The 21,334-nt window shown below is 38.3% G+C and overlaps 1 protein-coding gene across 1 annotated transcript in view; it reads left to right on the forward strand.

Moving 5' to 3' along the window:
• The first annotated feature begins 5,952 nt into the window (after nucleotides 1–5,952).
• Nucleotides 5,953–21,334, forward strand: part of DARS1 (aspartyl-tRNA synthetase 1) — a 36,683-nt gene continuing 21,301 nt past the window's right edge. The window contains exons 1-4 of the mRNA XM_031590751.2: nucleotides 5,953–6,126; nucleotides 7,342–7,399; nucleotides 12,173–12,265; nucleotides 17,204–17,306. Of these exons, the coding sequence (XP_031446611.1) occupies nucleotides 6,055–6,126; nucleotides 7,342–7,399; nucleotides 12,173–12,265; nucleotides 17,204–17,306 (326 nt within the window). The 5' untranslated portion in view covers nucleotides 5,953–6,054. The remainder of the gene's footprint in view (nucleotides 6,127–7,341; nucleotides 7,400–12,172; nucleotides 12,266–17,203; nucleotides 17,307–21,334) is intronic.

A 21,334-nucleotide genomic window follows, 5' to 3' on the forward strand; every position in this document is an offset into this window, starting at 1 on the left:
AAAATTAATACCATGTTCTCCCTGCTCTCTCTGGAAGAAACAAACAAAATGTTTCTAGAACTCATGCTTGCCTCACATAAAAACATAACATGTTAGGTTGGCAATGTGAGGTGTTCAAAAAATGAAGGCCCAGGTCTTGCAGAAATGTGATAAACTTGGCACTGTGTATCACCCCCACTACCTGAATATGAGAAGAACTTTAATTTCTGGGTGTTCAGACCACTCTGAAAATAATATTTGAATTCCATATAAACTAATTAACTTCAACCCCAAATATTACATTTGTGAATCTGTTCTTATCAAATTTTAAATTTCTACTATTTCTGACACATGTGAGCCATCCAAAATGATCACCAGTACAGACATTTAAATGATAAGAGCACATCTTCATTTTTTCCCCTGAAATTAAAACGAACAACCTGCTTTACTTTAAAACTCAGGAAAGGAAAATCGTATATAAACTCAGAATAAATAAATATAAGTCCTCCACAAAAAAAATGTTTGCAATTAAAAGAAATTCAGAATATATCTCTTAAAACAGAATTTTCTGAGTATCTTTGTCTAAAGCCCCTATCAAATAAAATTTGATTTTTCTTATGATGGCAAAAGAAAAGGCTGAAGTTATACCTAAACCAAATCACACCATCCTAGTGAGATGGAATTATCTCAGTTTACAGGAGAGGATTGATCCTAATGGTGTCTGCCTGAAGCTCTCAGGTAGAGAAAAGCTTGAGCTATAATGGCAGTGTGCAGAATGACCCACATTGCCTTTTGGCTAAGTGCTACTTCTAGCAAGCTTTAGAAGTTTATCATCACTATATGGTAATTATGACTTTTCTCAGACACAAAGAATTATGGCTTTTATCACTGGCTCATGCCAAATCTGAGTTCTTAAAAGAAATCTGCCCAAAGCAGGTGCACAGAGCTGTCAGACCTTGAAATTTGTTTTGAAACCAACCACCTGTTAGTGTAATTGTGTAGCTGTTTTTCCTGGCTTATGGGATTTTAGTTCAGCTGTTGTTCTCATGCTAACGCTTATTTCCTCTAGGAATCAGCCTGTCTGTTTACGCAAACTTACAAATTTCTATGTGACTGTCTTCAAGCCTGATTCAATGCATGCATGCACAATGTCTGTTGTAGCACCTTTACCCAATAATACACTTTATTTACAAACTAGCTCACAATGCTTTAGGAAAATGTCTGAAAAGCAGCATGTACCATCCTGTTTGTCACACTGAATCACTTAGATGACTCGACTCTATTTCTTGTTTGTTTTAGGCAGCAACAAAGAACTCGCAGTGGATGATCTCAAAGATCAGATTTTATGTGGGTGCCTGACTCACATTTTACTGATAACAGAGCACTGTTCCTGCCGCTGAAAGAAAGTTCTTAGTCAGGATTTCTACTGAAACCTCCTGTTTCTAAAGGTTTACAGCTTCACCCAAAGCCAACTGGGTTAGAAGTTATCAAAGACACTCAGTGCACAGGAACACTTAATCAAAAAATCTGATAGAAAAAAGTCTGCCTGCGTGTGAGATAAAAGTGTAAAAATTATTATCAGAAAGACGATGGCTTAAGATGCTTTTTGTAAATGAGCAATGGCGTCTAAGAAATAACAATGGGCTTGCACTTAAGGGGCTAATCAGATCTGCGGTTCCTTTATGCTCCAGATTGCTGTTTTCAGCCTCTTTTGGACAGGAGCCACCTCAGAAAAAGAATTGGGCACTTGGGTCAAAACAATAGATGAGCTGTTCACGGAACGTCTCCCGGCACACTCATTCCGAGTCATCCTGCAGCTCCACACTGCCCTCCAGGGAAGGCTGTCACCAAAGTCACGAAGTATCCCTCAGTTTCCCTCACTCGGGAATTATTCCTTAGGAATACACATAGAGTGAGGAAGAAAAATATAGCTGACGTGAACATATTCAGAAGCTATTTCCTGACATAAAATCGGTAAAAGATAAATTATAAAGATTGAATATTCCACGTGTTCTTATTCATGCACGGATAACTGCTATCCAAACGCCTTTCTCAAGCATCATATAAAGGAAATGATAAACAATTTATGGGTAATAGTTCATAAATAGATGCAGTGCTGTATATCCAGTGGGCACAGATATTTCATAGTGAAAGACATGATTACTAGGTTTATGCAAGACATGAAATGTGAGTTGTTAGCAGCTATTTAGAATCATTTTGGGGCACAATAAACGGTTGACTAGATTTATCCTATTTAAATGTATTGCCCATCCCTGACTGTAGTGCATGTTGTTTTGCTTTTATCAGAAGGAATCCTTTTAAAATGCATTGAGAAACTCAGTTGTTTATCATTGTCTTAACTTAAAAAGACTGCATCTTTGTATAGAGTTCTGTTAAAAGAAATCCTGCTTATCATAATCACGTACTTCCCCAAAGTTCCTGTTTTTTTAGAAGTCTTATTAATTGCAAATGTTGTTTACTAGAGGAAAACCGTGATTGAACCTCTGAAACAAAGAGAATAGTTGCAACTTTAATCCTTTCAATAAGCCTTTGTTTCCCATTGACTAAAAACTTCCTAAAGGAAGTAGAGCTGCGAAAATCCAGGAAGGAATTAGATTTGCCAAATTCTGTTCCTACTTGGATTTAGATGCAAAGCCTTTGTTGCTCATTGTACAAATGTTTGAGTAAAAAAAGAATGATCAATTAAAAAATACATTTTTGCCAGGGTTGAAATTTATAAATAGAAGAGCTTTCTTTAACCACTGAGAACTACATTTTTTTTTTTTTTTCCTTTTTGTTATCTGAGAGGAATATGGGTTGTGGCCTGTTGAGAATCATACAAGAACATAGATACATAAATTAACATAGAAAGGAAAAATCAAGTGCAACCTCTTACTTAATATAAGCATGCTTTGTAGCATCCAAAAGAAGAGGAATCTTCAAAATCCCTTTCCATGACAACGAGTAATTGCATACTGGAAAGTACACTACTGTGGCAATAAAGCTGAATTCCCACAAGACCTCTCAGAGACACTACCAATTTGTTTTGTATTTTTTTCCACATGCTCCTGTTAACTCTGTACCACTTTGTGCTCTTTGGGTTTTAACTAGCCAAACAACATAGAGTCTAGATAAATATATTCTCACTTAGTCCATAGGCCACAAGCCTTTTTAATTTCTCAGGTAAAAATAACATGCCATTCTTATCTCCTTCCCATCAATACAGTTCATATTTAACTGTCAATTTCTGGAAAATTAAAGAATACTTGAGCAACCATTTTTGCAAAGTGCTACATAAGAATAGACTGTGGAAGGTGCTGCCTACTGTCAATTTCTCATGATTTCAGTGGAAGTGTTGTATGATGTGTGGCCCCAGCTCTTAAGTAAAATCATCACTATATTTTAACAAAAGTATGGCAAAAGTTTGGCAAGGCTCAGTTGCAATGCTGAACTGGAAAGGCTATACTACGAGTTCCAGGAGCCAACAGCAGGCAAAGAAATGCTATGCTTCACATCACATCCACACTGTTTACTGCTAGCTCAAACTATACAGGGGAGATGGTGATCTTCAGGGTAAGCAGAAACAAATGCCTCTGGATCCCTAGTGAGACACAAACACTCTTGTAACATTAGTAAGACAGACATACCTATATCTTATGTTTAGGATATTGCAGGTGTTAGTGCCTAAGGTTCAAGGATATATGGAATATTTACCAAGATTTTCCTGTGTGTTAATAGAAATGTGTGGAGTACATTCCACAAATCACTACACAGTGATAAGATTAGATTAAATTGTAGCTACAGAGAGAGGAGCAAGACTTCTGCACCTCACTTTTCATCACAACATTTGACAAGCTCCTCTCTCCCTTTAAGATAGAAATAGCAGTTTTAATTTAAACTACAAACTGTGGACCAGGTCTCAGCTTGGCTTTGCGATTCTCTATATGCCTGAGGGATAAATTATTTAGCATTAGCACATGGTATGTCATGTCTCGTTACTTAAGTGGACTATGGCTCCCATCCAGCCATCCCCTCGGGGCCCCCCGATTGGCTGCGGGTGATGTCATCTCCATTTGGTAATCCTCGGAAGCCCCAGGGACAGCGCTGGCGGCCGCAGGTCTCCCAGCCCCTCCGCACTGGGCCCGGCTTGGCTCCCGCTTACCACTCCAAGGTTCACTGCAGGTACTGCCCCAATTAAGTGATTTTCAATAACGGTGCAGCGAGACAGAAGGTGCAGCAGATGAGCTGCAGCACTGTCACGTAGTATTTTGTTCCCGTAACTGAAAAGTTGTAATACATTTAGCAAGGGGGATATGGCAAAACAAGTTTCTGCTACAGACCCAAATTACATCAAGAATTTTGAAGGGTTTATTTAAACAAATCTGAAATTAATATTATCAGGAAATTAATAATCTTGTTTGTTTTCAGTGTATTGTAGATTTTTTTTTTCCAAAAACCCTGTTTTAGCACTGCAAGGCAAAGGAAATGACCCAAGAGGATGAATTCTGGAAAATGCTTCTTCTGAAAGTTTGGCAATGGAATAATTAATTAAAGTGCCCCCTAAGTGGCTATATTTTATTTTCAGTTAACACCCCCATTAAGTTAAAAGGGTTTTTTCCTTCAGAACCACCTTCAGATTATTTGTCCATGGAGGAAATACTCATTATGCTATTCACTACTGCAAGGCTCCCAGCATAAAACCAAGGGTTACAGGGTTGGTTTGCTGTTATTGAATTTTGCACAAAGGCAGAGAAATACCAATGATTGCAAAGTACAGTCATGCAGATGGTACTGATCCCTCAGTGATGAGGCACGAGATTTGCATCTGTTAGTTAAGGCTCAGCAGTGGTTCTGCTCAGCCTTGTGACACAAGTGACATGCTGCAAGAAATCCACGTGCTTTGTTACAGTTACTGGACTGCGTGATACCTAATTCTGTGTCTCCTGGTGAGCAGGCACGAGAACTAACTGTGGTTTGTCTCTTCTGTTACTGCATCTTTATTACTTGCAATAGCGTTTCCCATGAGAAGAAAGGACTCTGTGAAAGCTAAGCGGACTTGTAGCTGTGAAGTATGAAATTCTGTGAAACAGAGGGAGAAGGGGAACTTTGCGAGGGGATTCCCACCAGAAGAAAGGCTGAACCGATGCAGAACAGAGCGCTGTGAAATAAACAACTGTCGGGCAGGAAATGAAGAACCCTAATCGATACCACAAGAAGGATTAGTTAGTCAAATGTGTGAGTTCAAAGCTGCAGCTTAAATCAGGCCCGCTAACTCCCTCTTCTTTTCCTGCATAAAATAAACTAGCTCTGGCCATAGGATTCAACAGCTGCTCGCAACTTCAATTGTAGGCATTTTGAAAGCTGGCACCTGCAGCCATCCCCAGCCTCAAAACTGCAGCACTGAGTTAAGCACCCAGCTGCGGGGAAACACCTGGATTTGCTCTTACGTTCATTCTCCTGAAATGACCAGAGCTACTTTGGGTTTTAGCTAACTAATAATAGAGGACCAGGAGTAGCAGGAAGAGAGGAGAATAACCTATCGGGCTAAGGCGGAACAAAAACGCACTTTGGTTCAGCTTCTGAGCCAAACCCATCGTGTCAGCAGCAGCGTGCCCGGCTCGCCAGCTCAGCCTGACGCTTTACCTCAGGTCACAAGGCGCCAGCCGGCACAGCTGTGCAAACGGGGACCAAACGCACCCGCTGCCCAGCGCCAGCGCTGTGCTCCAGAGCAGCGCAGCTCCGCTGTGGCGTGACAGATTTCGGTGCAGTATGTGGCTGCTGGAGCCGCTGAACCCCGTCAGGACAGCAGTGAAACAATCACAGTTTGGGCTGTTACTCGCCTTAGGGGAAGCACGCAAGAACCTTCGCGGTTCCCGCCACCCTGACGGACGCCGCAGCCGCTGAGGCCGCTCGCGCCGCCCACAAAGAGCCGCACACCGCCAATGCCGCAGCTCCAGTCTCGCGATAATCTCACCGACCGCGCGAAGCACGCGCCACGTTCTCGCGAGAGCTAGGCGCGGGGAAGCGGCGTGGGGCCGAGCCGAGGCGGGCCGGGCCGTGAGGTACCGCAGCGAGATGCCGAGCGCCGCGGGTCGCGGCCAGGGCAAGGACCGCCGCCCGGACAACGAAGAGCAGCCGGCGGCCGACGTGGGTCTCCTTTGGGAGCGAAGGGGGGGGAAGGGGCGAGCGCGGCGTCGAGGTCCCCGGTCCGCTGAGAGTGAAGGCACCGTGCCCGGTGCGGCGCGGGCCGGAGCTGGCCGCGGGGCCGGGCGGCGTTCCGTGGGAGGCGGGTCGGGCCCCAGCGAGGAGCCCGGGGGCAGAACCGCCGTTCGTTTGTCCTCCTGTTCCCCTCACTGGGCGCTGTCAGTCGGTGCTGGGCTGCAGAGCCTCGCCCCTTTCCCGTCACACGGTGTGTCCCGAGCCCGCGGCCCAACTGTGTGTCGCCCAGAAGCGTCGCGGGAGCGCCGTGCCCTTGTGCCCCTTCAGCAGGGCGCTGAGCCGCGGGCACGGCCGGGCTGCGTGCTCACAAGCAGGCCTCTGCTGCAGGGCCTCAATGGCTGCTGCTGGCGTGGCAGGGGGCTGAGCCCGAAGGTCTCGGATCAGCGCTGAAAAGCTGTGGGTCCCTGTTTCTTCGAGAATAAAGATAATGGAAATCAGTTCGTTTCACTGTAAAGTCAGTCTTGCTTTCTTTTGAAAGGCTGAATGGGTATCAGCGACAAGGGATTCTCATCATAGGTGGCTTCTGTAAAAAAAAATTTGTACTTGGACCACGGTTAAACAAAAGTAAAACAGCCAGAAGCCCCAGCGAAAGCATTTAGAATGATGTTATGTTCATTTATTGGATAGAACAAAATAAATGAGTGGGTTTTTTTTTTTTATTATTTAGAAGTGCATGGGCTTAGAGTTGGAAACTATATATGGAATTGAGATCTTTTTAATTAATAGACCCCACTCTAATGTCTTCCATAACAGACTTTTTTTAGTAGTCTGTCAAGCTTGCTTGTACTGTCATGGCAGTCTGCTGGTTTTCTCAGTGCACCTGAATATTGGAAGGAAGTGCTCAGCAGTGGATCTTCTTCCATGGCACTTCCATTACATTTTCAGGAGTAGGCTCTTCATAGAGGCATTTGTACTAACTTCTGTGTAGTGAATAGTGATCCTAATGTGTGTTTCCTTCCTTTTGGAATTTTTCTTGGAGGGCACAATTTTTTCACTTATATCTTTGAGATTACATCATTTCTGAAACACAACTTCTTAACTGAAATATTTTAGCTAATTGGTTTGTATTACCTCAGTTAACTTAACGATTTTGTTCATCCTTTTCATGTGCTTCTTTGATGTATGTTTCTTACCTTTTCTTAGGATTATGCGAAAGAAAGATATGGAGTGTCATCAATGATACAATCCCAAGAGAAACCAGGTCAGTTTGAAAAAAAAAGTATTTAAAGAAGAGGGTGGCAAAAAAGTTACCTACTGGATATGTTCACTACTTGTTTGAAAAATCATTTACTAGACTTTCTCATTCAGATCCTGCTGTCATTCTTTCCCTTTATTTGAATATGGTTGGCACTTATAAGGCTGCATTTGGTTTGCTGTGTCCAGATTTGAGCTCTCCAGTGCAAGGAGGACACTAATATGTTGGAGTCTGTCCAGCAGAGTGATGCCAGATTGGTCAGGGACTGGAGCATAGGATCTGTGAGGAGAGATTGAAGGAACTGGGTTTGTTCATCCTGGAAAGGAGGCAGTTGAGGGATAGTGATCTTGTTACTATCTAAAGCTGCTTATCAGAAGAGTGTAGAGAAGGTAAAGCAAGACTGGAAATTGTGTGGCTTTTGGACTGGAGGTCATAGAGACACAGGTTGGAACACAGAACACTCTGATAAGATAGAAGAAAAAAAAATATCATGATAATAGTTGGATATCAGAGTTGATATAGAGAGAGTGAGGACCATGCCCTACACAGCCTGTCAGTTTTTCTCTGACACTGCAGGTTTGACTTTCTTGTATTAAATTATTGTGGGTTTTTTTAATGATATACCAAGTCTTGGAGATGTCAGGGTTGTTTGTTTGTTTCTTAGAATAAGTTCTGCTATGGCTTGCTGCAACGGCTCATTCTGAGTAGATCTATTAATATTTATGGGCTGTATTGTTATTCATACCACTGTGAATTCGGAGAATCTTCATTTCATACTGATACTAAATTGGGATTCAGAAAGACCTGTCAGCTAGAGAGCAGTGTCCCAGGTCAACATCCCAAGAAATATTAATCTTCACATTATTCAGTTCATAAAACAGGAATGAGAAAAGGTAACAGACTGGCTTCTGGTAACTCTTTCGTAGTGGAATGTGAAAAAGAAACGTCTTCTGTAACAAGATAATTTTTTTTTCCTCTGAATGGTTGTTTTGGGTGACCTCTCAGAGAAATGCAGAATGTAGGGAAGAGAAGCCACAAAAACGATCATAGGTTGAAAATAACTAAAGAGAAACATTATACAATATTGTAGCAGAGTAAGAAAATGATTAGAGACTGCATTAACATCTATTATTGAATAAAATATGCATTAATTGTCAAAGAAATGTAACTAAAGCTGAAATTCTGACAGTGTTGGCCAGTTTAATTGCTGGCTTCTGTCGTCTTCAGGTGCTCCATTTCAACATGTTTAATTGCTAATAATGAGTTGTTTACCCAGTTTGGCAAAGTGAAGGAAGTTCACAGAGGTCTAAACGAGCACAGGAAGAAGCAGGAACACAGCTGTCCATACTGAGTGTGGATAGATAGCACTTCAGTCACAGCGCAAAAGGTGTGATGACAAGGAAGAATTAACTTCTCAAAGTTAGCATCTTACCAGTTCAACTGCACTGCTGACTGTAAGCTGAAGTCCTGTTGGATCTCTTCACCCTGCACTCTTTTCCAATGACATTTGACTCACGAGAGTTTCTCTGAGCTTTGTCCCAGGTGCCAGTTTCACACTCTGTATCAGTAACTCTGCATGAGCCCCAAACTGGACAACTCAGATGAAGAATCAAATTCCCCCTTCTTGGAGGAAGTCTTCCCTTCTCAACTGTCTCATGTTCAAAGGAAATATTCAAAAATGCTCCGCAGAAAAAAAATATGTTGAGAAGGCAAATGGTAAAAGCTACGGGAAATAATATGAAAAGGACAGAGTGCTGCAATTAGGTTTGTTGTCCCCTCAATCCTCATTTAATAAAAGAATTTTCTCAGCCAATGGACAAGATTGATTAGGCTTTCCGTTGGGCATAAAATAAAAGCTACATTCCATTTCTTTAGAAGATGGTTACACTGAACACCAAATAAAGTAATGATAAAAACCAAAATGCCAGAAATACAAATCAGCCCAGTGCCTTCCTCAAGGTTCATGCTCTTAAAGATTCAGGAGCTCCTGGTAGGGAGAGTTCTCACCAAAGGACTCATGGGAAAGTGTAGTTATCAATCACTTTCAGAGGGCTAAGTTTATTGTCATTTCACTGTACTCATGGGTTCTTGTTTCTCCCCAGGCAAAATAAAACTTTTTTCAGTTACAGAGTTTTTGCATAGATGATCCACCCTGCACTACTGATCTCAGACACATCTGTGCCTTTGTTCTTGGCCCACTTCTGTCTTCTAATGCTGGCTGCTCCACCTATCTGGTGTTCTTACTTCCCATTACATCATGTTTTTACAATCCTTCCTGCCTTCTTGAGGCTATAATTGCTAGTAAAACTCCGTTTGCCTTTCCCTTTTGTCCATTCAGCCCCATTGGTTTCATCTCTTCTCTCTCAAAGCTGCTTTCATATTAATCTGCTGTTGGCTTTTAGGGTTCTTAATTAAACTTATCTTTCAGTTCTTTTATTCAAAATTACCCAATAATGTAATGATGCTGGATTGCAGAAATACTGATTGTACGTTTCAAATTTCTGTGATGTAACTTAGATGCACTTAGAAAAGACTGGTAAGACAGGCAGAGAATGTGTGTATGTGTGATTTTGATATGTACAACCCATAGAAGTTAGTGGATTTTTATTTTCCCATGAAAATGTTAGAGCTCTGAAAAAACCTGTCAGATAGGTGATAATCATGATTTAAAATGGCAGTGAAGATGATATGGCATGAATATTGAACAGAGGCTGGATGTGTTTGGTTTGATTTTTAGTGTCTGTGTTCCCATGTCTTCAATTCAACTGAAGCACAATTTTAAAGTATTTTTACAGTATTTAATTATCTGTAAATGTTTATGTGAAAGAAGGGGTGAAAAGACAGAAAATGTAAATATATCTTTGTGAAAGATTTGTGATTTGTGAAAGATTTGTGAAGGATTTGTGAAAGAACAAGTAGGCAGTATAATGAAGAGTGTGGTGGGAGAACCGTAAAGGTGAGAACAGGGAGCTTCATTTTTATCAAAGAAAAGAAGAACGGAAAGTGAAGGGAGTTCCCTGTGCAATGAATTGTATGTGAGAGTATGGAGAGAAGGTAGGAGCTACAATGTGTTGGCTGGACAAGACAAAATGAGGTACAAACAATTGTGTACACTAAAAAATGTAGACATTACCACAAAGTAGCAGCATCTTAGAAATAAGAGGAAAGAAGAGATTTGGGACTGATAGGGTCACTTTTTTTCCGTAGGGAAGTAAGGTGATGTAGAAGTTGCTTTGCCTGTTACTGAAAAAAAAAATAAATCACTTTGTTATGTCTCTTTCTGGCTATTGTTTTGTTAGCCTTTTTATGAAAGGTGAAATTGTTTTCAATTTATATCCTACAAAATTTTTTTGAATGAAAATTGTCTTATTAGTCTTGATGACCAGTATGTATCCAAAAAATATAATTTTTAATATTTATAATGCAGATGGTTTCTGAAACACTTGGGAATAGCACCTCATTCTGTCTTTATGTTTCTGCCTGGAAAATGTTTCAGGTTTCTTGTAATGCAGTTTTAAGTTGACTGAGGTAATTTCAACTGTCTACGTATTGAACCCTTGGCAATACTAAAACTGTATTGTTTTTAGCATGAGGTAAAAAAAAAAAAAAGAAAAAAAGAAAAAGCATTTAAACACCACTGCCCCCCCCTTGGTATTTGCAGAGTTCAGAGTACTAGTCCTGTGCAGAATAATAGGATTGCAGGGCAAGCTGTGACTGGTATGCAGGGACAGAAGGAGAGAGTTCAGAACAGCAGATGGTAAGCTGGGGTAGGCAAACTTGGGAGAAGTTCAGTTGGGAAGAAGTGTCTTAGTGAATTTAGTGTTATTAGCAACAATGGAGATGTCTGGGATGTAAGATAGAGTCAATTGCTTGTGCTGTATATTTCTCTTGGAAAAGTTAAAAACATTGCTTATTGCACCAAGAAATCTATCTATGAGCTGTAGATGAAAAAGTGCAATTAGAACTGTTGAGGTTCTACAATGTGCTATAAATATATTCCCTGATCTGTAGATACTACAATAAATGTATTTTTTTAGTCTCAAACAGTTTTTTGGCCAAAATATAGGGAAATATCCAATTAAATAAGTATGTTTCAAGGACTAATGGCATGTAGCCAGCATGTTGTCAGTTCATACTGGTTGTGTATAATCTGTAAAGTCTTGATTTATTTACAAAATAAAAATTTCAGTGATTTTTTTTCTCTTTATCTTTTTATCCAAATAGCAATGTTCTTTGCATTTGGAAAGCGCATTAACTTATGTTTTTTTTTTATTTATTTTAAATTAGAATTTTACAGTGATCTTCACCCCACTTACATGTATACAGAAAATAGTTTTGTCTTCTCTGAGGCATTGCTTTGCTGCATTCAGCATGCCAGCTTTCACGTTGCACAGTGGAGCAAGGCAGATATCCCTTAGCTAGCAGAAATCCAGACCTGTAAGTCCAGCCCTATCAGAAATAGTGCAGTCATGCTGGGTTTTACCACCCGTGAACAACCGTAAGTCTTGCTTCTGTTTTAGTGCTGTTTGACCTGCTGTGTAAGTTGAACAGTAAGTGTGAACCAATTTAAAACTACTTGATCAAGTACAACTTGCTGAGAAAGGAGACAGAATCTGTGTTTTCAGAAAAAACTGTTACTATGCTATGGATACACAAAATAATAAAGTGGATTTAACATAAACTTTAGTGGTGATAGAAGATGAATCTCGAATTTAAAGTGAAAAATATTTTCCTCATCCTCCCCATGGTTTTGTAATGTATTTTTTTTCTGTTATGCAGATCGTGTTTTAGTTCGAATAAAAGACCTGACAGAGGAGAAGGCTGATGAGGTGGTTTGGGTTCGTGGCAGAGTTCATACAAGCAGAGCTAAAGGTGAGAAGCTTCCAGGAATCGGATGTGTATTTTCTCATTTTGTTAATGTAACCTGAACATCTAATTAGGCTTCATGATATTTCAGTGAAATGAAGCAAAGCAATTGCTATCTGCTAATTATATCTTGCATACAAGGAAACTTTGCCACGTGGTTACTCAGAGTTTGCTTCAACCAGTTATTTTCTCTGCTTTCCACCCACTTTTCCTAAACAGGGAAGAGGAAATGTTGTTTTCAGCTGAATGGGAGATGGGATATTACTATCACACTGTAGCAGAAATGATTTTTGTTTTTTATCACATTACAAAATAGGATGTGGACAACTGTAGGTAATAGTAACTTAAAATGCATATATAGAATTTTTCTGCGTTGGGTGTTAAAGCTGCAAGATAAGTGATTTTAAGCCTCAGTATGGATAAAAAAATTATACTTATCAATTTTCAGACAGCCATGTTTATTCTGATGTGTACAAATAGTTTTGCTGTATGTTTTCTAATCCACATTAAAATTTCAGAATTTTTACTTTGTTGCCATTATCTGATTGTTTCAGCTTGGTCTTGTAATTAAGAACCATGATCTTTCTTAAGTAAGAGAAAGGGAGCATCCTCTTGTAGGTTCTAAATAGCATGAACTGTCATATTTGGCTGTCTGACAGCCATGTTTCTTCATGGAATCAGAAGTTCCCTCTGGAGATCAGTTTGCCATATGCAAACTTAAACAGGCTTTGGCCTTTTCAGTTGATACGAGGCACTGACAACTGTTGTGCTGGCTTCAGTTACATTTGGCAGCTCAATAGGGGGATATAAATACTCTGTCTTCCCAAGAGTTGAAAGAAGAGAGCATAAGAAAATTGTCTTCACAGATGAAACGTAACAGTAGTCTTAGAACTGGAAATAATGCGAATTAGAGACACAGATACCAGATTCATTTCTCTTTTTAAGACTTCATTTTCTTTTTAATTATATATATAGATAAATAAATTCCCTTAAATTACTGTCTATAGTGCTGTCAATTAAAATAAGGAGCTGTGTATAAATAGATGTTTTAATTTGTATTATGATCTTTAAACTTAGAGAGATTGCCTCAGTAGTTCTGCAGTGTGGTATTACATGGAAGTGATTCGTTGCTGTGTATGGAAATTATATAAACCCAAAAGCTGTGGAAGCCTCAGTCATTGCTTATATTCCACAGCTTGGAATTATTCAGACTGGAGATGAAAACTAATTTAAATGTTACTATTGCTACATAATTCTTGAGCATTCTCATGGCTTTTTCATTTGCTTTAAGATGAGAAGTTCAGACTATTGACAGAATTTAGTGTATTAGAGACAGGTGTCTTTATGTAGACTACTAAAACAAAATGGAAGGATCAGTGGTTATTTATTACTTTCTCTATTTTATATGAGATAACTTACATGATATGTGCATTTACTTTAGTCGGGTTAACATGCAGCATGACAACATTCAACTTTTAAAGAAGCTGTTGCTTTTCACCCTTCACCTTTGACCTCAAGATGGACTTACGGTTATTTATGAAATAATCATGTCTGTTTTCAAAACTTTTAAAATAACCTGAAGAATAAAACCAAAGGAATTGATTCTGAATACCAAATGTTCTCAATTTATTGATTGTTCTTGTTCTTCCTTCTTGGTCTGACAGGACAGAACAATTCTGACATCCAGGGAGTGCTGTTAGGGAATACTGTATGCTTGTTTACTTTGGTTTGGGGGGGAAGAATCTTAGAACAAAAGCAAGTGTTTAAGTGTAAGACGTAATGTTAGCCTTTCCCACACACTGCATGGCACTATTCCTACTGCTATGGAAAGGAAAATTTTGCAGGAAACAGGAAAATCTAGCACAAAAATAGCTTTATTTTTTCTTAGAAGATTGATTTTTGACTTCTAAATAACCAACGTATCCTTTATTTAACCCTGTCTGGTTCTAACCAGTAAACAACAAAAAAAAGAATGTGAACAACTGTGGAAGCCAGCTGTCTCATATAGCGAGCCACTCATGAGGCCCGATGGAAATTAACTGAAGGATGTGTAAAGAATGGGGTGTTGGAAATTTCTGTGAGTTGTACAAAAAAATAAAGTGCTTGCGGCCCTGTTTTTTTATGGTAGTTGAAATGTTATTTCTGGCCTTATTTTAAAGCCAGCCTAAGCTACTGATCATGTTTATCATTGAATAGCAGTTGGGAAGTCAGTCTGCATTCTGCCAGGCAGCTAGGACTTCTGTGATGTGTTAGACCAGAACATGGTTTTGTTTTATGGATGGAAAGCTTTTATAAAACAATATGTTGAAAAGAAGACTGCCACAGATCGCAAAAGGAATGCAATTTTTCTTTGCTGGCAGATGTCTGTAACTAGCAACGTATTCCTTTTGTATGATAAACACTTTTTTTTTTTGCAGCTTATGCAAATTCCTTCCTGCATCCTTTTCTCTCAAGGTCTTGTGTCATTTGGTACTTCCAAGAAGGGAAATTTATTCCTGTTTGGTTTTCTGTGAATACTTGATGGGATTCTGTGTGATGTATTCTCTTACTTGTTCTGTGACTTAAACATTTCTTAACTAAATGTTCTTTTGAAACTTTTCATTTTTTTAGACTGTCTCATATAGAAGACATTGGTTTATTTTACAGAAGCCTTGAATAGGTTACTGTTGTTAACTATGAGCAATTACATGATAAGTTGGTCTTAATGCTTTTCACTGGAATGCCCCATAAGGATTTTTAAACATGTAGAGATCCCCAAATCTAATTTTTTTTTGTTCCCCTCACTCTGATGCTTTTCCAGATCAAGAGGCAAGAAGAAAGGAAGCATGTAATCATGGACTAGATTTGGTTATGGCTCATCTTTTTGATGCCTTATCTTGCACATAATAGGCTCTTCTGAGAGAAGTTCTGCTCCCTCCCACAATTTTCGCAACTGTGATATTATAATTATTTCTATCAGTGAGATTTGTTTGATCACTTAACTTGTGTGTGATTAGAAATTATTCTACAAAACATCCTCTTTTCTCATAGAAACGGCTACCATTGCTCATGAGTCCTTCTGTGATGGAAATATTGATGAGATTTCTAGTATTTGGGGTTAAGTACAATGGCCAGACTTGCTTCTGATTTGTATGATATCGGGTTCCTTCATTTATTTTACTAACTTCCCTATTAATATTTATTAATTAAGCTACATTATAGTAGTCTTCAGCTATGTATTTTTGGTTGAATGCCTAATATTGCACTTGGAATTTCTGTCATGTTTGGTTAAATTCTTTATGTTGCAAGAAGAGAAAAATACTAATGTTCAAGGAAATAACTTACAGATTTGTGCTTGGTATAGTAAGAAATAAAGAAATATTAAATATGAGATACACTTATCTTACCCCAAACTTAGCATATTCTGCCCTATGGAAAAGTTGTATATTTCATACATTAGTTTGTCACTTTCTGTATAAATGTGGAGCATAGACATGTATACCACTTAAAAGATCTGTTTAATTTCTGAAGCCTGTAGTTTTCTAATTTAAATCTATGACTTAATGTTTGCCAGTAGGAAATATGTAAATTCATCTCATATTAGTTTTTTTACTTACATATTGCAGGCTCTGGAATATGAAAATGGTTGTAGTCTGTTTTCTAAAAATATGGTATTTTATTGCATTTCTGAAATCACAATCATAGAACAAAGTAAGATATTTAGAGTAATTATGTTAATTTTGATATTATTGTATAGTAGTTTTATGCATTTGCTTTTATTTCTGACAGATTGTATGTCAAATGATCTGCGTTTATCTCTGGTACTGTTTATGTGCAACTATGTGTCATTGTTATCTACATGTTTACAAACAGCAATAGCAGTTGGCTTTTTTGTATCAGTGTTCATATTGGCTGTTGGTTCTTCGTAATGTTTTATAACATTAAGTCAACAGTAAATGGGAAGTAGGTGTTTATGAGGGCTGCTGGCTTCGTCATACTTTCACCATTTTAATGAAAATGTTATAACTATGAATCAGAACTTTGGATTGAAATGGTATCGATGCGTTCTGTCACGTGCTGGTATGACAATGACTATTTGTTCATACTCTCTCTGAGGAAGAAGTGTTTAAAATGACCATATTTCCTTAAATGTAAGTTAAGCAATGAATGTGTATTAGAGATGTGAGCAGAAATAGGAAATGATTGTAACTGTCACTTAAACAGATTAGAAGGAGCTTTGTTGACTTGGAAATGCCGATTTTAAAAGTCAACAAAGTGCATTATATTCTCTGTAAATCACTATTAATTTCCATTAACTTCCTTTTCCCTAAGCTGTTCATGAATAAGTTGCTCTTAAAGAAATTTTTGCTGGGGTCTTTTAGATTCTTGTCATTTATCACATTCAATACTCCTTTTGTTCCCCTTCATTCTGAATGTGCAGAGTATTATAGAACGACCATTGTTGGTACAGTCCCTGTGGTGCAAAATCAAGCCCATTTCTCTCAGCAGCTTTGTCAAGTGAACTCTACAGTTTTAATTTTAGAAGTGCCAAAGTACATTGAAGAAGAGGAGAAAAAACTTATTTGAAAACAATGAAAACTCAACACAGTGAGCAGTGCAACAAGTTGAAGCATGATTTTCTTCCAACAGTTGAGGAACAATAGATATTTTAAAAGTTACAAATTCTAATTTCTGTCTAGGTATTACTTATCTTGGAGGACTTCTCAGTTTTAGAAAATACTCGTTCACAGGTTTCTAGATGTACACCAAACTTAGTTGTTTTTATTTCAAGGTTTGGTGTGTGTGTACATGCAGAGCAGAATGTAGAGATAGCTAGAGTGGGTGGGAGGGGAGAGAGAAACTCATTAAAAGCTCAGCTTAATTGCAGAATTACATTTTCTCCATTTATAAAGACCTTGAGTAACTTGTCCTTAATACACCTGTGTTGTTTTCTTTTGTATTCAGGGAAGCAGTGTTTCTTAGTCCTGCGTCAGCAGCAGTTTAATATCCAGGCTCTTGTGGCTGTGGGACAGCATGCAAGCAAGCAGATGGTAAAGTTTGCTGCCAAGTAAGTAAGCAATTATATCCTGTTGTCAGAGTAAACAATGGTGGGAACCAGGACTCCCAAGGGTTGGGACCATTTTCACACATTAACATCAATGCTTCGTTTGTTTTAAAATGTAGTTATTTAAATTGTCAGTTCACTATTGCATTGAATACATTACATTGACAAAAGATAAAATAGAGAACAGGCTTGAAATTCATTCTGAACTGCTGAAGCAGCATTCTCTCGCCATAGACAACCTACATTTACTTTCAAGCTGGCTAACAAAAAGTCTGGCAAGCTGAGCTTGGTGGGACACTTCATTTTGTGTGATGTTTCTGTGTGTCTGCACACGTCTAGGGTTTTTCATCTACAAGACTGACAGAGTATTAATATGTTCTGTAGCTAGTACAGATGCAAGGAAGCTCCATATTGCAAGTGGCTGAGTTGAAGAAATGAGTTGTTTCTGTGCACTGAATTAATCTTGTTTACTTGCCTCCTTTTGGCACTAGAAAGTTGGTAGGGGTTAAGATACTTTTAAAAATACTTTGATTTATGATAACATTTAGACTTAGCAATTAAAAAAAGGTATTTGCAACAATTTAAATTGAGTTAATTGGTTTGTTATATTCTTAAGGATTAAAAAAAATTACCTGCCCCTGCTTCTTACCTCAAGATTGTGCTGTCCAGTACTAAGTATGTTTGCATGATGAAGAGGCTTATATAATAGAACTTCATAGTCATGTATAACTACTTGTTCACAAATAGAAATGTGGATCAATTCAGTGCAATAGTATGTTTAACATGTGGCACTTGAGTTGCTTCTGTGTAGTCCTTGGCACTGCTCTCATGCCTGGGAAGGGAGCCTTAGCTAATTAGCTGCAGAAGTGCTACAGCCTTCAATATGTAAGGGAGGGATTCATTATAGTGCAGACTTCCAGAAGCCAAGTTAAGAAGGTTAGGATAATGCTTCTGCTGATAAGGTTCAAGCAACAGGAGAACAGAACCAGCAGTGTTCATGATTTGGTGGTGCTTAGTGTTGGCAGTGCAAGTGAGAAGCATACTGTTTACAGGTGTTTATGAGCCAAAATGAAGTGTTCTGTTCTTTGTTAAACAGTTTGTTCTCTCCAGCACTTAGAATCTTTGAAAAGAATTGAGTACATAGTTTCTCCTCTCCCCACTTCCTCTCTCTGTGTGTAACCTACTATCAGTTTGCATGTGCTCTCTCTACAAACTGCACTACAGAACAGTAAAACGACTCTTACAGTTGTGATGCTTGCTCTCCTATTCTCCAGTTTTCTTAAGCATCTCTGTTTTTCAGTTTTCTTTGCTGAATTTCTGTTTCTGTTTCACGATCAGCGGAGATCTGTCATAGTAGCTTGCAAGAGGGAAAGTTAGTCCTTACTCTTTTCTTCTTTGAACTGATTCTTCCACTTGTAAGCCTTCTGAGACCTTTTTGTTTGTTTGTTTTACTTCTCTCTCTCTTTTTTTTTTTATACTAGATTATTATTCTGATTTAAACTACACCATGGAGATCCATAGCTAGCAAGAGGTGATATCTGCAAAGACTAGGGGGCAAAGCTAATAAAATACCTTTCGGCTGCTGTGAGCTGTTACATCAGATGCAACCCTATCCTTAATTTCTTTCTAGTTCTCTGTCATCTCCCCACTTGTCTTGATGTGACAGACCAAATTTCCTCTGACTGGCCAGATTCATGTTTGTACAGTGTTCGGACTTCTCATTTTGTTCCCTTTCGTGGTAGTATTTGATGTATAAATCCTGATATTGCAGACTGTCTAATTTATAGCATGCGTGCTTTACTCATTGTTTGTGCTTCTGAAATGCTTAGATGTTGACAATAGTGTGCTTTAAACTTTCTGTGCTACAGCCTTCCTGGGTTTTGTTTTGAGGGTTACTTTTTTTTTTTTAAACACTATTAGTGCAGTCATTCCTTCCCACCAACAAACCTGCTTTATTAATATCCTTCTGCGCTCTCACTTTTTCCAGTGTTTTATCTTTTTCTCACTTCTGTCTGATGCCATCATTGCAGCTGCATCTTGTCCTTCAGAGGCTGCTCTTCCCTGACTTCCAAGTGCACTTGTGGTTACCACGTCAGTGCCACCTGAAGCACAATGACAGTATGTGCTGTGTCTTTGGTTGCCTTCCTGCTCGTTTTCACGTGCTGTGGAACGATGCTGTTATTATTAGCAGATGAAGCTGATCTTCAGCATCTAAAAATAACTGTATTGTTTCTCTGCCTTTCTCAGTTTGTTCATCTCCTTTTGTTTCCTACACATTACGTGAGGAAATAAACATTTATCAAAGAAAATATTCCACTTTAATACCTTACATTTCATTCAGTTATGGGAACTAAACTTTTTCACGGGCATAAGATAAACTTTGTTTCATGTGGTGCTTTCTCATATTTGGATAGTGGCTATGGAACTTTCTTTAAAGCAGCTTGTGAACTTCTGCCTTGAGAATTTTAAGGAAAAATTAAGGTAGTGTAAAAACTGATTAAATGATGAACATCTTATGTACAAATTTTCATAAATAATAAACCAGTTCCTCTTTTAGATACGGGCACCTGGAAACGGAGCTTTCACAACCTTCTGTGGTCTAGCAACAACATTGCATACTCAACTGTAATATTCATATACTGATTTATCTCCATTATCTGAAGAATGTGAGTTCTTTTAGTGAAAGATACCTCACACTGGTTTACCGCTGTTTTAAAGAGATTTCTGTGAGTTTGATGACAGAGAGTTTCTAGCTGAATGTTAGTTGAGATTTTCTATATGTTCAAGATTAGTATTCAGAAATACAGGAAGTTAGCAGTTTGGGATCATGATAGATAACCAGATTAACAGGAGTTCATGCAGTTCTCTATTCTGCTCCGTTATTAGGTTCTGAAAAAGGAATACAATGCCATTAATATAATATGTGTCAGTGATTAGATTATTCCTGGAATATTTTGTCCTCTTTGTTGTCTTTGTGTCTGAATACATGTCAAATCAGAGAAGGCTGATGATGAAGTAGCATGCTGAAATAATTTGTGGTCAGGTAAATCTGTCTTCCTTGAGGCTAAAGAAATCTGTCTGTTCTATCCAAGATAAATCAGTACTGTAAATCCCAGTCTGACAGCCTGTGTGTGTGTAATTTCAACTGTTTTAAAAGTGAATTCTTTCTTTTTTTTGAACTAAGTTGTATTGCATCCATTTTTCTCTTGCATTCACATAAACTACTGCTGGTTATTATTTTATAACAATTATTTATGCTTTTAGATTTAGTATAGTATTAGTGTTGTGATTTGTGCAGTATGCTTACATCAAACAGTCTTGGAGAAAAAGGCAAGAAAGAAAGTATCTGGAGATGCTTTCACAAATTAGAACGTTTTCTACTTAAAGGAAATAAATAATGAAGCTTCTTCCAATTCTTCAGACTTTTGATCAAGCAAATATTGGGATTCTCTTAGAGAGGCCCACAAGGGGTTCAGCTTGCAGCAGGAAGGTGTTGTCATACAAACCACAGTGATGCAATCCTGTGGTTGGAAGAGTCTTGGCTAATAGACGTGCATAGATGTGAGTGATGTAACACCTCTAGTGAATGTTTTCCTATTTATGGTCTTAAATTTTTTATTTTTTACTTTAATGAACATTATAATGTAAAGGAACACTTTCTTATATGGTGTTTAGCTTTGGACATTATGAATCTACTACTAAAATTACTCCTTTAAGGATCAAACATGCATTCCAATTTACTTTCAAGTCTTTTGTAATATTAATTGGAGATGGAAGTGATGGTTGCTTTGACATGTTTTTCTGCTATTTGTTCACTCTTTGTTTTTTGTTTTCTTCTTTGTTACCACGGGGAAAATTACTTAAAGAAATGAAAAAATTGTGCTGCTACTGTTGGGAATGCTTTGAACTTAATGCTGTAGTTACCACTATTTAATTAAAGCATCTTCTTTCTTGTTCTAATTTGAGCTGAAATTACCATTTAAGTTATGTTCCTAGAATTACCTGTTGGGATCAAAGCAGCATTTTCAGCT

Source organism: Phasianus colchicus, chromosome 7, assembly GCF_987193195.1.
Source record: "Phasianus colchicus chromosome 7, bPhaCol1.hap1.1, whole genome shotgun sequence".
Taxonomy (NCBI): domain Eukaryota; kingdom Metazoa; phylum Chordata; class Aves; order Galliformes; family Phasianidae; genus Phasianus; species Phasianus colchicus.